Source organism: Mastomys coucha, unplaced genomic scaffold (assembly GCF_008632895.1).
Source record: "Mastomys coucha isolate ucsf_1 unplaced genomic scaffold, UCSF_Mcou_1 pScaffold13, whole genome shotgun sequence".
Taxonomy (NCBI): Eukaryota; Metazoa; Chordata; class Mammalia; order Rodentia; family Muridae; genus Mastomys; species Mastomys coucha.
In genome coordinates, this window is record NW_022196895.1 from 27570737 (window position 1) to 27587278 (window position 16542).

General features: G+C 39.4%; 1 protein-coding gene across 1 annotated transcript in view; it reads right to left on the minus strand.

Moving 5' to 3' along the window:
• Positions 1–4: 4 nt before the first annotated feature.
• LOC116087810 (solute carrier family 25 member 46) overlaps positions 5–16542 on the minus strand; it is a gene marked incomplete at its 3' end in the record, with an annotated part of 25739 nt that continues 9201 nt past the window's right edge. Inside the window, exons 5-8 of the mRNA XM_031366365.1 lie at positions 15101–15201; positions 12092–12148; positions 9300–9357; positions 5–190 (exon numbers count right to left, since the gene is read on the minus strand). Of these exons, the coding sequence (XP_031222225.1) occupies positions 5–190; positions 9300–9357; positions 12092–12148; positions 15101–15201 (402 nt within the window). The remainder of the gene's footprint in view (positions 191–9299; positions 9358–12091; positions 12149–15100; positions 15202–16542) is intronic.

Consider the following 16542-nt stretch of genomic DNA (forward strand, 5'->3'; position numbering starts at 1 on the left):
GAATTAGAAGGACAATCTTCTGAATGATGGAGCTGATGATGTAATGAAGAACTCCATGCAGCACTGTTGGGAAGATCAATGAAAACAGTGGAAGAAGGCGTTTGCTGTGAGGCACTCCCAAGCCTATCACTCGTCCAATTCCTTCTTTAATGCATTCCAGGATGCCAGTGTTATCTCGGATTATCTCACTCTGAAACAAAAGTGATGAAAAGGTACAATTTTATTTTTTAAAAAAGATTTGTTTCATGTGTACAGTTGTTTTGCTCCATGTATGTCTTTGCACCATGTGGGTGTCCTGCTTTGCAGGGTCCAAAAGAGGTCATCAGATTTCCTGGAACTGAAGTTCTGAGAAGTGAAACCTGGTCCTCAGGAAGAGTCGTTAGTGCGCTTTACCACTGAGCACTCTCTCCAGACCCATCAACTTAGTAATTTTTAAAAATTGCTGTAGTGCCGGACGGTAGGGGTGCACGCCTTTAATCCCAGCATTTGGGAGGCAGAGGCAGGTGGATTTCTGAGTTCTAAGTTTGAGGCCAGCCTGGTCTACAGAGTGAGTTCCAGGACAGAAGCTACAAAGAGAAACCCTGTCTCTGTGCTGTAGAAAATACTGTTATTAGGTGCTTTTGAGATAAATGTATTCACAAAAGAAAAATATCCATGATTTGCCAACTTCAGCTGTGAGATTGGATTAGCATGATATTCCTTTTCAAAAGAAATACCATAAAGAGCAATGAGCAAGACATAGTCTACCTCCAACCACCTTCAAGTCCCTTTGGCTCCTCATCCAACCATGCAACCCTTTTCACCTATCCCCCTTCCATGCCATAACCAAGGTGGATCAGGCTCCACACTGCAGGCTTGGACCAGGAAGCACATCTTGTCTACGACCCCAGTCCCTTCGACAGCAGTCCCTGATTCCTTTCCATCCAAGCCATTTCCAACCTCTTGGATGAACCTGCGCTGACATCCCTGCTTTCACCTCATCCCACTCAGTCCATATCAGACTTAGAGATAACCAAAGAAAAGAAGCCACATGACCAGATCTCACTGCAAAAATTCCAAAATAGGAAAGATCAAGCCAGTATCTTCTCTCTAAAACCTACCAGTCATATATAAATATTTGCCAGGCACATTCTCTTTTTCTCCCTCTGCCTGCTGCCTACAAATCAGGATGTAAAGCTCTCAGCTATTGGTCCAGTGCCAGGTCTGTTTGCTTCCTGCCATATCAATTATGGACTAGTCCTCTCACACTGTAAGAAAGTCTCCAATTAAATGCTTTCTTCTATAAGTTGCCTTGGTCATATTGTCTCCTCACAGCAATAAAGACACTATATTCCAAGATGAATAGAAAAATCAGCATAGCAGGGAGAGTGTGGAAAGAAATACAAAGTCATAATTATTAAAATATATAATACTGTGAATACAAACAACCCCAAAAATCAACAATGCGGTGACCACAATTAACATACCCATGTTAGTACTAACTTTAAATATCATGGTCTAAATTCCCCAAACAAAAGACACAGGCTGACTGAATAGAGCAAGAAACAAAATCCATTGATCTCTTGTGTACAGGAAACACACCTAAGCTTTAAGGATAAGCACCACCTTAGGATAAAAGATGGACAAAAATACTCCAATCAAATGTGACCAGTCAACAAGTAAGTGTCATTATTCTAATACCTAACAAGACAGACTTAATTAAAACTAATCAGAAGAGCTAAAGAGGGAAACAGTTAATAAGGGATGCATTAGTCAAAACACTAGAGGAAGCTCCACTCCCAGGTGCTCTAACAAGCCCAGGATCAGAGGATCAGAGCCAGTCCCACACACCCAGAAGAAGCTCCACTTCCAAGCGCTCAAACACAACACATCCAGGACCAGAGGATCAGAAGTAAGGACAACATAATATCGGTCCTAACATCGGGAGTAACTGGAACCAGTGGGACCCAGGCATGAAGGAACTCCACCAGCCCAGTGACACTGGTTCCTTCCCATCTGTCTGGGCTGGGGCCCTGAGCAGACCTTGGGCGCAATTCTGCACAACACCCAGAGGAAGCTCCACTCCCAGGCTCTCTAACACACCCAGGATTGAGGATCAGAGCCAATCCCACAACACCTAGAGGAAAGCTCCACTACCAGGATCAGAGGATCAGAGGTGAGGACATAACATCTGCAAGTCCTGAACACACCATTCACACCAGAAAAACAAGATTCAGATCTAAAATCACTTCCTCACTATGATGATACAGGACTTTAAGAAGGACATAAATAACTCTCTCAAAGAAATACAGGAGAACAAAATCAGCTAGATGCCCTTAAGGAGGAAACACAAAAATCCCTTAAAGAATTACAGGAAAACACAATCAAACAGGTGAAGGAAATGAACAAAACCATCCAGAACCTAAAAATGGAAATAGAAACTGTAAAGAAATCACAAAGGGAGACAACCCTGGAGTTAAAAAACTTAGGAAAGAAATCAGGAGTCATAGATGCAAGCTTCACTAACAATACAAGAGATAGAAGAGAGAATCTCAGGGGCAGAAGACACCTTAGAAAACATTGACACAACAGTCAAAGAAAATGCAAAAAACAAAAAGCTCCTAACCCAAAACATCCAGGAAATCCAGGACACAATGAGAAGACCAAACCTAAGGATAATAGGTATAGAAGAGAGTGAAGACTCCCAATGTAATGGGCCAGCAAATATCTTCAACAAAATTATAGAAGAAAACTTCCCTAACTTAAAGAAAGAGATGTCCATGAACATACAAGAAACCTACAGAACTCCAAATAGACTGGACCAGAAAAGAAATTCCTCCTATCACATAATAATCAAAACATCAAATGCACTAAACAAAGAAAGAGTTTTAAAAGCAGTAAGGGAAAAAGGTCAACTAACATATAAAGGCAGACCTATCAGAATTACACCAAACTTCTCACCAGAGACTATGAAAGCTAGAAGATCCTGGGCAGATGTCATACAGACCCTAAGAAAACACAAATGCTAGTCCAGGCTACTATACCCAGCAAAACTCTCAATTACTATAGATGGAAAAAACAAGATATTCCATGACAAAACGAAATTTACACAATATCTTTCCACAAATCCAGCCCTACAAAGGATAATAGATGGAAACCACCAACATAAGAAAAAAAATTACACCCTAGAAGAAGCAAGAAAGTAATCTTTCAACAAACCCACACAAACCTAATTGCACCTCTAACAACAAAAATCACAGAAAGTAACAATTACTTTTTCTTAATATCTTAATATGAAAATTAATAATACCAACATATCCTAATCGATTGAAATCCAAAAATATGAGGAATTAGAAATTTGTTGGCTGTCATCCAATGGTCTAATTTGGTAATTGGAGAAATAGGTCCAATATTGTACAATCTATATACACTTTCTGCTTGTTTGTACATGACAGTGTCTTGTTGTGTACCCCATAATGGTCTTGAAATCATGCTTCTCCTATCTTAGCCTCTCTAGCAGTGTTGTAGTATTAGTAGTATTGTTTATTTCATGTTTTTACATTATACTATGGTTTTCAGAACAGCTTATATATTTCAAAAGTATTTATATACCCAAAAGAAACAGATGATTAACTAGGGAGGCTGCTTGTAAGAGAACTACAAAGAGTGAGACTGAATGCTTTGCTTGACGTGTTTTGATAACTCTTGTATCAAGTTTGAAGAAGAGGACTTTAAAAGTTACTCTTTCTCTGATATGAATGCTTTTTCAAATTATCACAGCCAATGAACCAGATTCTTACCCTCACCTAATGTCTATGCCACCCTCCAAGCAGAACCATTGTTCATTGAAACAGTTGGCGAATGACTTTATGGATAGACCATCTTAATACCTACACCATTTCTTAAATGAATGTAACCTGTTCTCTATGGGCTAAGAATGAAGTCACTCACTCAAGTCAAATAGCACTGACGATGGCAGGAAATCTGTATCCAAAAATTGTGCCTACAATTCATTCCTTGGCACAACAGAACTGTCAACCAACCCTTAGCTTAGCTACGATGGAGGTAAAATCCTTTGGTGATGTGAGGGTCATTGAAGTACAGCCTTATTATAATGAACTCCAATGTCTAAAAATTGTTCTTATTTTGAGCTTGTACCACACAGTAAGAGCCAAGATTTTAAGCTCTACTAAACCAAAACAAAGAAACAAAAAGACTTTATCTATTTATGTTCATTTAAAAAATACTAGTAGTGATGTATTATTTTAAAATATACAGTTAATATGTTTGGAGTTATTTCAAAACACACAGCCTATAGCTATTGCCCCTGGTTGCCTCCCAAAGATGGAAGGTTAAGTCCCCATAGCTGAAAACATCATGGCCTTCAGATGACATGGGCCCAGAGGCACCTTATCTGGAACTGGCCTAAGTGCCTCCTCCCGAAAGAATAGCTTTCATGGTACCAGAAGCTGCCATACAAGGTGCCAAAGGAAGGAAGCAACCAACAGTCCTACCAAGCCATGATGCCTATGAACCACAGAAATAAGTAAGCATGGCAAGGTTACCTAAGAGTTCAGTGATGCATGCACACCTGGGTAGTACCCCACAGCTCTCTAATTGGACTGAAGACCTGCTTAACAAGAGGGAAACCATGCCTGGTGCTGGAAACCTAGGCAACCATTCATAAGAAGTCACGGACCTTGAAGCAGAACCTACAACTTCCACTTTACTTAAGCAGCATAATCTCTAAAACAATGGCAACATTTATCCTTACCCACAGATAATTGTAGAACTTGATCCTTAACAAAGAAACCATCTTTTGCATTAGATGGAGACCATTACAGAAAACCATAACATATAAACTGCAGAACTGTGGAGCCCAGTTCCAATGGATAGATACATTTACAAATCACTCCTATAGCTAAGACTCAGTGGAAATGGCAGAAAAAGGAGTAGAAGGATTACAAAAGCCAGAGATCAGTGACCTTGTTGTGAAAGTGTGTCTCCTAGTAACATAGAAGCTACACACATAAAGTATCTCCACGATGACTACCAACAGGAACTGAGCAAGGACACACCAACAGAGATGCCAAAGTGAAGGGGGAAGTCCCTGAGGCCTCATTCCTATACAAGGAACTGCAGGCAAACACGGATGCTGAGAGTGGGAAAGAGAGTCTTCTCCAGGGAAGCTCGCCAGTTGGTTATCCAACACCAAATGGTCACTCCTGAAAACGTACGTACGAGTACCATTCTACAGCCTGAGCACAGTGTATTTAAGAATATATATGCCTACACATACACAGAGAAGAAGGTAACCGCAAATAAAGGAAGCTATGACTCTGAAAAGGAGCAAAGAGGATATATGAGAAGGTTTGGAGGGAGGAAAGGAAGGAAAACTGATGTGTTACACTACATCCTCAAAAAAGACAGTAATGAAGTGGACAGCTACTCTAGTGTGAAACTGGGATATGGTGGGGGAAATAGAGAGCCTGCCTAAATGTTTTAATGGAACTCCTTAGAACACTAAGAAGCAACAATGTGTAAGGAAGCATGGAAGGTGCTTAAAGATCCCTGAAGTGTCCACTTAAATCCTGTCTTCTCAACTTACTAGCTGTGTAACAACTATTAACTATACTTAACTCCTCCTAAGCATTATTTCAGCCTCCTATAGAAATGGAAGGTAGTATAAAATATCATGTATACAGTTGTTCTGTAGCAGCTTCCTCTGAGACTGAAACATCTGTGATGGTTTGTATGTGCTTGGCCCAGGGAGTGGCACTATTAGAAGTAGGTGTGCCACTGTGGGTGTGGACTATAAGACCCTCATCCTAGCTGCCTGGAAGCCAGTACTCTGCTAGGAGCCTTCAGATGAAGATGTAGAACGCTCAGCTCCTCCTGTACCATGCCTGCCTGTATGTTGCCAAGCTTCCTGCCTTGATAATAATGGGCTGAACCTCTGAACCTGTAAGCCAGCCCCAATTTAAATGTTATCCTTTATAAGAGTTGTATTGGCCATGGTATCTGTTCACAGCAGTAAAACCCTAAGACACATTCCATCCTGCAGGAAGCTCCTAAAACAGGAAGGAAAAAATTCAAAATATCTTCAGGAGTCCCTAGAACTGAGCAGATTCACTAGGCCCCTCCCTGCCAGAGTAAACAATAAAAGCTGAGAATCACTCTCCAAGGAGTAGAATTGAGATGCAAAGAAGGCTCTCAAATAAGATAAGTTGCAAAGATTCTCAGACAAGACAAGTTACAAAGACTTTGGGACCAGACCAGCTGCCAGGAAGTAAAAACCAGTTGCCTGGAAAAGGTTTAGACCAGGTCACTTGGAGAGGACACTCTCCAACCTATTGTGCTGCCTGCAAGCTGTGGACTGTGCTCCACGTTCCCAACCTTGTGAGCTGTCACCCATGCTAAGGTAAGTTTTGGTGATGCAAGTGTCTTTGTGTCATTTCTGCTCCTGTAAGTAATCCCTCACCTATATTTCTATAATAAACCCCAATAAAAATCATTGACTGACCCAGTTGAACTTTGATGGCATGGGAAATAAATGCATAAGTTTTAAGCAAAAGATTAAATTGATACAATTTATGCTTTAAAATAATACTGTCTGTTGTGTCAACAATGACAAAAGCAGAAGCTGAGAACTGTACTTATAAAGTTACTGTAAACCTCCAGTGAAGAGACAATGCTAGTCTGGCCTCAGAGACAGCTATGGAAGTCAACCATTCAATTATGCTTTTAAGATCAGAGTTAATGGAATTACTGCTGGATTACATTTATGTGTCATCAAAAACAAAACAAGACAAAACAAAACAAAAAACAGCCAAGAGACTGGAGATGTATGTAACTCAGTTGAAAAAGGCTTATCAAGAATGCGTAAGGTCTTCAGTTAATCTCCAGTACTACAGAAACGCAGGTGTGGTAGCATATCCCTGTAACCTCAGCACTTGGCAGCTGGGAGCTGGAAACTGGAGTTTCAGAAATTCAAGGTTATGGTTGACTATCTGGCAAATTTGAGGCCAGCCAGCCTGAAATACTTTACAAAGACTTGTCTCAAAAAGAGGACCAGCAACAAGGCTGTGGGCCAGGGGTACTAGAAAAATAAAGGAAAGGGTGCTCCTTTACCAAGCTGAGGGATCACAGATCACACATTTACATACAATTCATAACAGCAGCAAAATTACAGTTATGAAGTAACAATGAAATAATTTTATGGCTGAGGGTCAGCACAACATGAGGAAGTGTATTAAAGCGTCACAGCATTAGGAAGGTGGGAAGCAGTGCTCTAATGTAAAGGCTAAAAGCTTACAATGCACTACAATATGCATCATAATGGGGCCCCTCTTACTACTCTAACCTAAAGAAGGGGAACTCCTCACTTAGTCAAAGCCAATCCTTTCAACTGACAAAACCAGGTGATACAATCCTGCTTAGCTTGTATTTATTTTCCCTCTGCTCAGAATGGTCTTCATGCCTTTCTTAGGCTTAGACCTTTACTCAAATAGCTTTCAAAAATCTTAACAGCCCCTCTTTCCCCATACTACTTCATCCTTGTTTTGCTCTTTAACAATCACTTCCTTACAGATTCTAGATATGTCTTATTAATGTCTATCCTCCCCACAAGCTTTTAAGTGCTGCAGAAGTAGAGGATTGTTATCAGTATTTTTTGCTACTGTATTACATGAGTCTAAGACCCTCTCTGATACAGGTTGTTTCTTAATAAATATTTGATGAGCTAAGAAAATACATTTAAAGAAGATGAAATAAAAAAGCAAAGTCAATAAAAATTTTGATACACTCTACGAGAAGTCTGAAATTGATCATGGGCAATCAGTAGGGACCCTTATTTTAGGAAAGGGACAGAACTCCTGGAGCGTTGAAACACTAACTTTCCAAGTGCACATAGACTGGACTCAAGTATACTGGATAAAGGATTAACCAGTGGGAAGTAGTTCCTAGTCAAGGGCTTCGAACAGTAGTTCTTCTGGTGATCTCCCTGAGAAAAAAAGCCTGAGAAAGCAAGCTGTCCACAGACAAAGGACATGACAAGGAGAGCAGGGTACTAAGAGTGAGACACAGAGGATACAGCAAGGACACATCAAAACAGACACAGAGGAAATCCATTACTGTAAGCTGGATACTTACAAATACAGAGATTCAGTTATTAAACACTATTTCTATTCTATAAGAAAATTACAATCTAAAGGTTTTTTTAATTTTTATTATTTATTTACATTTCAAATGTTATCCTCTTTCCCAGTTTTCCCCTCCGAAAAACCCCCTATTCCCTTCCCCCTCCCCCTGCTCACCAATCCACCCTCTCCCACTTCCTGGCCCTGACATTCCCCTACACTGGGGCATAGAGCCTTCACAGGACCCAGGGCCTCTCCTCCCATTGATGCCCGAGAAGGCCATCCTCTGCTACATATGCAGCTGGAGCCATGAGTCCCACCCTGTGTACTCTTAGGTTGGTGGTTTAGTCCCTGGGAGCTCTGTGGGGCTAAAGATGATAACTGTCTAAAGTTACAGTTCTAATTTAAGTAGACAAATGTGACTGTGTCAAATCCGTCCCAAGCTAAAACCTCTTTCCTGATACAGCATGTTGCTTAGGTATTTTGCCTTAAATTTTTATCTTTCTGATAGTTTTTTCTTATTCTGGTAGTTTTCATTTTTCTTTAAACTGAGACTGCTTGACAGACAGTCACTAACATGGGTGGGAAAGGTATTCTTGAAGATTGGATGCTGGAAACAGAAGACAAACTGTATAAGCACTTTCATCTTACATTTTACCTATAAAAGGCTACAAAATGTAATTCAATGTGCTTGAAGTGCCACCGTGTGGTTAGAAATGGTAAAACAAGCAAACAGAATTTAAATGCTAACAGGAAACTGCTTCTGTTTGCATTTATTACTTGTGTTCAGCCAACACTGAATGCTCCTTCAGTGGATATTTTTTAAAAATGCTGTGTAGTAAATTATCTACAGGTACTACAACTTACTGTTAGGATGATTATTCCTTATGCTCAAACAATTATTAATACAGCCATTACAATACACCGTAAGCATTTTAAATTGATACTGAGGCCTTGAAAGACCAAAACAAACTTTGGACTCTGAGACACCTAAATGAAGCGTATGGAAGGAATGAAAATAACTAAACCATAAGTGTGACTCAAATTTGCAGAAATGTTAGACCCATGGTAGTATGTAATAAATAAATGTATCTGTGAAATGAACATTTAAAATCAGATATACACCGTATACTAAGTATGCTAAAAGTACTTACAAAAAAGTCACAATAAAAAGCCGCTCACCTGTACTGTTTCAATCAGACTTGCTGAATAAAAAGGCATGGCCACCATGTATGTTAGGCTGTAGAAATTAAAGCAAACTGTATCAGTACAACAAAATAAGATGATTAAAATGAAATTTTAAGATGTTTTAATATATTCACCTAAATTTACATCCAAACCTAAAGTGACTTTTTTTAAACTGTCAACTAGTGATATTAACTCAGAACACTGAAACACTGAATACTTTATTGAACAGAGATGGAAATAAAAAGTTACAATAATACAAAGACAATCTGCCAAAAAAAAAAAAACCTAAATTGTACCTTTAGCAAAATGTAGATTCATTTATGATTAACTGTTTGGACAACTACTTGCATATAACTAGCACTCCCTGAAATATGCTTCTGAGCCTTTTAAATGAACAACTGTATCACAGTCTAGAGTTTAGTGATATCCAGAAAAGAATGCTTTATGTTACTATCCTACTATCATTGTCTACATTCCCCGTCAGCACAACTCAGGCAGCCTACAGCCACAAGTGAAGTTCCTTTTACTATGAGAAAATAACATCATACAGCTTTCCAAAGCTATTTCTTTCTCAGTATGGTTACATTACAGAAGTAGAGTTCCTTAAAACTCTTTCATGGGTGGGACTAACCTGACCAGCACCCTTGGGGGCCAGGTCATGGTAGGTGCTCCCCTCCAAGGTTAATGGAGCATCAGTAACTAATTATGTGCTGGGCTGTCCCAGAGGGAACCAGCAAGCTAGAGAAATTTCTAATTCACAGAAATTTCTAATTCTTCACATTATCAGAATGAACTTTTAATCTGTAAAAATAGTCACTGATGTAAAATCACGAGGTGCCTTTACACCACACTGTAATATGATTATCGTTTTGAGCTTACTCTTCACCAAATACATATATTCATATTATGATTAATAAGAAACAGGTTTAGCATCCCTTTTATCAAAAACACTCAAGATCAGATGTGTTCATCTGATTTGGGGATATTTGCATATAAGTAACTAGATATCTTGGGAACAGGACTCAAGTCTAGATACAAAATCAAATTCTGTGCTATACTTTTAAACACAAAGACTGTGTGTTTTTGCATAGTATTTTCTGTGTGGCTATATTCTGTTACTTCATCTGTTATTAAATAGGATCAGGTTAAAGAAATTCAAGGCATGTGACATGTCATGTTGGTGTTCAAACTCTTCAGAATTCGATGTATTTTGGATTTCAGGTGTTTGGCTTCTTCATGTTCAACCCATAGCAGTTTTTTGGTTTTTTTTTTTTTTTTTTTTTTTTTTTTTTTTTTTTTTTTTTTTTTTTTTTTTGTAGTTTTTTGAGACAGGGTTTCTCTGTGTAGCCCTGGTTGTTCTGGAACTCACTCTGTAGATCAGGCTGGCCTTGAACTCAGAAATCCGCTTGCCTCTGCCTCCCAAGAGCTAGGATTAAAGGAGTGTACCACTGCCACCCAGCTAGCAGTTATTTTTTTTTAACCTAGGTTAAAGGACTGGGAAATCACAGCTGGATCATACCCAAGTATGATCCATAGCACCATGTATAAAGCCAGACATAGTAGCATTTGTAATATCAGTGCTGGGTACGTAGAAACAGGTAGATTCCCAAGGCATGCTGGCTGCTCTGTCTAGTCAGTAACCCCAGACAGCACTCCAACTGATGGCCCAATACCAAGTGATCATCTCTAAACATATAAGTAACATTATATGGACAAGGTTGTATTTATGTATTCAGAAACACACACATACACAAAGGAACAAGTAAGGAAAAAAGGCAATGAATTTGAATGAAAGCAAGGTGGGTGTTACATGGGAAGTGTTGGAGAAAAGGGAAGGGGGAAATGATGCCATTATATAATCTAAAAAACAGAACAAGAACTAGGCAGTGGAGGTACATGCCTTTAATCCCAGCACTTGGAAAGCAGAGGCAGGTGGAGTTCAAGGCCAGCCTGGTCTACAGACTGAATTCCAGGACAGCCAGAACTATACAAGGAAACACAAGGGGGATGGGAAGGGTCTCTGTGAGAGAGGACAGCATTTGGTGGAAATAAATTAAAAAATAATGTTGGTGGCTCCTGAGGACACTCTGGCCTCCACATGAACACAAGTCACCCAAACACAGGAACACACACAGACCTACCCCACCCCTGAAAAAAGAACAAAAGAAAAAGTGTCTAAAACAAAACAAAAGCTGAGACACAGCTCTTATCTTTCAAATGCCTAAGAATTATTTTAAGCAGCATGTGTATTTCAAGATTGTTGTTGTTGTTCTTATTCCATGTGTATTTCAAGGCTTATCCCTAAGCCTTCTATTACTTTTCTTCAAAAGCCTATTCCTACAATTATAACTTCCTTCACTATATTGAGCATAAGAATTTTTTTTTCAGTTCTAACACTAAAAAAGCTAATAAAACTTTCTTCGTAACAATGTCATTTTTAAAATTTACCATTTCGCTCCCCTTCTCTGAGGAGAAGGGGAGTGGGCAATGGGGAGAGATTTTAAGGGTGGGACTGGGAAGAGAGAAGGGAGCAGGCCTGTAATCAGGATGTAAAGTAAATATAAAAATAAGTAGAGGGCTGGAGAGATGGCTCAGCAGTTAAGAGCACTGATTGCTCTTCCAGAGGTCCTGAGTTCAAATCCCGGCAACCACATGGTGGCCTCACAACCATCCATAAAGAGATCTGATGCCCTCTTCTGGTGTGTCTGAAGACAGCTACAGTATTCTTACATATAACAATATATAAATATTAAAAAAAAAGTAGAAATAATATAAAAAAAACTTACCATTTCAGGAGAAGGTGTTCACCTATTTGTTTAGGGTTCAATTTGTGTGAAACCTCCCTAAAATGTAAAAATAAATGTAAATAAAACAAAAACTATGTTATTTAAAATATTTTTGTTTTAATCTGTAGAATGGGTTTTCCTAGACATACTTCTGACACTGTGATGGTTCAAACAGAGAATCAGTGCCTGTGTGTCTGCTGACAAAGGCAGCAGGGAAAAGCTGGGACTGACCACATGAGGGCTACTACTGTGTCTGTGTGACAGATGAGAGACCCAGGAGACAAGCCTCCAGCCATATCTGTGAGGGGGCTTCAAGATTGTGTGGATTCATGGGCTAGGATCCTACACTGAATGAAAAGAAGAAGTTAGCTGAGCAGCATGCACCCTCTGCTTACTAATACAGTACAGGGGTATTAATTCCTTTATCAGAAATGCTCAGGACAAGACGTGTTTCACATACATACCCCAACCCCTTTCTCACTAAGAGTGGGGCTGTTGCCCTGATCAAGTGGCCCTAAGCCTTTGGAACCGGTCTGTCTATTCCAATTTCCCTTCTTCATCTCTCTTCACATAGCTAACTTTCTACATTTTCAGTGTTGTTTGCCTATGGTCTTGAAATTTAATTGTAGCCAGAAGCTGAATGACAAATATTATCACTGCAGGCACTGAATTTTTATCACACTACTAAACTGAATGCTCTGCATTTTGCCAACATTTTTATAGATCTGTGTTTGAGGTGGGAGGCCTCAAAAAAAAAAGAGCTGGCACATCTGCACTTTCCAATACCCTGTGACATTAAAAGCAATAACAGAGATTAAAGTTAGCCAAGCATAGATGTTCAATTTTTAAAATATGAGTCAAGAAAACTTAGCTGGCTGCTAATCTTTAACAAAGCTATGTTAAAGGAATTCTGAAACGGCACAATCCTTTGAAAGCAACACATTAGAAAAGCTTACTTTTGATCCCAATATTGAGTACATGTGTAATACCAGTGGTCAGACCTTCAACTAACTCCCTTTCTTAACAATCAAGAAATATATCCTTTAGATAAATAACCCAGAACTATTCAAAGCCTTTAACACTATCCATGAGTTCATGCAGAAAAATATACTATAGCAAATTGGTCATGCCAAAGAGTAGCCAACAAATTACAATCACTCGCTACTACCTATTAGCATCTCTTTCATAGCCTGTCTGTGAGGGCCTTGTTGCCAACAGCCATAATGTGGGACACTTACAGTACCAGTCTTCCTGGAACTTTCTACAAGTCCAGTGCCATCTCTCCTGCAACAAGTAATGGCTGAATTTGACCCACAGGAAAGAAACTCAGTTTCCCTAAGTTTATCTACTTTCTCTCTCCCAGTGTATATACAACTGAAGTTTACAACCTCTAGTTCTAGAATCAATGTCATGAACCTTTCCTCTAGTTTTGTTGAGGGCATCACTAACTCTACCCTTCACAACTCTTGTCACCACCTCCACACCCCACATATGGTACAGACATGTAGACACACAAGTTGTCCAGGATCTATTCCTGTCACATTTCATAACTTGTCATCTACATTCTCCATTAGTTGAATTTCATTGAGTCTCATATTCTGAATGATACTTTATGCCCCAATACTCAAAGCTATGTCTATACTTAAATAACCTCTGTGGCATCCTGATCCAAAGTTCCAGCCCCTTTCTAGTAATGGCCCCCTGTGGTGGTATGAATGAGAACAGCCCCACAGGCTGACAGATTTGAGGATTAGGAGGTGAGGCTTTTTTCGAGAATGTGTGTCACAGGGTGTGGGTTTTGAGGTTTCCAATGAGCACTCTTGCTCTCCTTCTCTCTGCTGCATACCTGTGGGTCAGACGTAAGCTCTCAGCTACAGCTACAGCACCACTCCTACCTAATCTGGCAATGCTCTTGCCATGATTGCCATAGTCTCTACTACCCTCTGGAACTGTGAACCCCAAATTAAATGCTTTCTTTAATAAGTTACCTTCGAAATGTCTCTTCACAGTAACATAAAAGTAACTAAGATATCCCCTACAGGTCTGGCAAAAATTTCGAAGTCCATTTACTGAAAGTTAAACTTCTTAATTACTTCTCTGACTTATTCTTAATAAATTCTCCACCTCAGTTAGCATTTCTATTTGGAAAAAAAAAAAATCTCAGCCACTGATGGCAACTCTCCTCCTGATACTCCCAGTTCCAATCTAAGAACAACTATCATCAATTTTATTTAGCATGCCTTCCTAACTCAGGACTCTATTCTGTTCCATAACTCAGAACTGCCACAATGTGGTTAAGATTATTCTCTACAAGGCAGTCTGAATCAATACTTTTTACACTACCTCTTAGGAACACTCTTGTTCTTATCAGAAAACAGATGTTTGACTCCAGGCCCCCAGAGAATAAACCATTGCAAAGGCACGACAGTGGAAGGAGGGGTAAGATTTGAGTTGGATATGTGCCAGATATCTTATATACCAAAAGTTACCCAAGAATAAATAAAAAATGTTTAAAGAGGAGAGAGAGATGAGCTCAGCCAAGCCTGAGACGTAGACGCTGTGGACGCTGTGGAATAGGAGCTGCTGCCCTCTCTTGGAAGGAAAGTCTTTCCTGCCCCATCAATCCGTGTTCATAATTCTTATCTCAATTTTCAGTTATTTTTGAAATCCTTACCAATAATTCCAGGTAAGTATTCCTGGGAATCTGAAGGGGATTATTTAATTATAGAACAAATCACACAATGCTTTATAGACAAATGAGCTACTTAAAGAGGAAATTGTTCCCACACTCGTTTCTCACTTAGCAGCAGGAATAAAGGCACATTTCAACAGAGTAGGGCATAGAGCACCCTATCACACACTTAAGCAGCAAGGTGTAATAAAGAAACTTTACTGTCCTCCCTTCTCTGGGCTATTCCAAACAAGCTTTCAGATTCAAGATATTAGCTTCCATATTTGATAAAAATTTAATGTAAAACTAGTATGGGAAAAAAATGGCTACACATGTACCTCGGTAAAGGTGTAAATTCACTAATTATGCCTTCTGCTCCAAGAGTGACACCCTGAACAATAAATGTGCTTCCCATTCCTTTCCATAGGGCTCTTGGTCCCTAAAAATCAAAACAAAAACAATACAAATAGTTCTGTTAATACCTAAATATAAAACACATATAAGTTCTTAATGAAAATACAGAAGGTTTGCTGATTATTTCCTAATAAAGCATTACTCTTATATAAATCTTACAGAACTATAACTAGTTGGGTTCCTACCACTTTGTTCTTGGTCTCTTGAGGCACTCTCACATAACCCAGGATGGCCTATGTAGATGAGACTCACCTTGAACTCTTGATCCTTCTTCCTCAACCTCCCAAGTCCCAGGATCCCAAGGCCTGTACCAGTACAGTAGCCACGATTGTTAACGTTTCATGGTAGCCTAGTTTAGACTAAGATGAGCTAAGATCCTCCATTTAATTAAGTACTCAAAATTATTGGCTAGCTTATTTTAAAACCTCAGGTATCTCTCTATATTCAACTCCCTAGAAGTCCACCTGTTTACACGACCTACAGGCATCCCAAACTTCGTATTTCCCCAGCTTCACTCCATCATGGCCATTAGCCCCATTGCTTTTCCTTCTCTGTTGGAGTTCCTATTTTCCTCAACAGCTCCTCATGATACTTGTGCCAAAATCATGCATTTCTCACTCTTCCTGAGTGATCAACCAAAGTTCTGTAGGTTCTTAGCCTCTCCTAAATCTACTACTTTTTTCCACCCTTACCTTATTACTTACATACCTCTAACACTGCAAGAGTTCACTGTTTCTGCTACAATAGCACCACTGTGTTGCTACTATCTATGTTATTAGTGAATGAGAAAATAAAATAGCAACATTGTAAAATTAAAAGAAGCAATATAGTATCAGGAGAGAAATGTATCTCTTTTTCATCCTAGTCCCACAAAAGCTTTATCTTCCATTCTCCAGAGACAGCTCAACATACAACAGAATATCTGTCTGCATGGAAAGATATACAAGTTTTTCATTTGTTCATTTATAACAGATGTACTTTGAATCACTTTAAAAAAAAAAAAAAAGCGATCATTCCCTATCAGTACACATAGAGATAGTTTCTTATTTGTAAAGGCAACCTGGTGTTTTACCACCTAAATGTATCACTGTTACTTTACTAGTACCATTGCTAGATAGGTTCATTTCTAGGCTCATTAATTTCGTGAGCGTGTGTGTGTGTGTGTGTGTGTGTGTGTGTGTGTGTGTGTGTGTGTGTGTGTGTGTGTGTGTGTGTGTGTGTGTGTGTGTGTGTGTGTGTGTGTGTGTGTGTGTGTGTGTGTGTGTGTGTATCTGTTTCTGTGTCTGTCTCTGTGTCTCTGTCTGTCTCTGTCCGTCTCTCTGTCCATCTCTCTGTCTGTCTTTGTCTCTCTCTCTCTCTCTCTCTC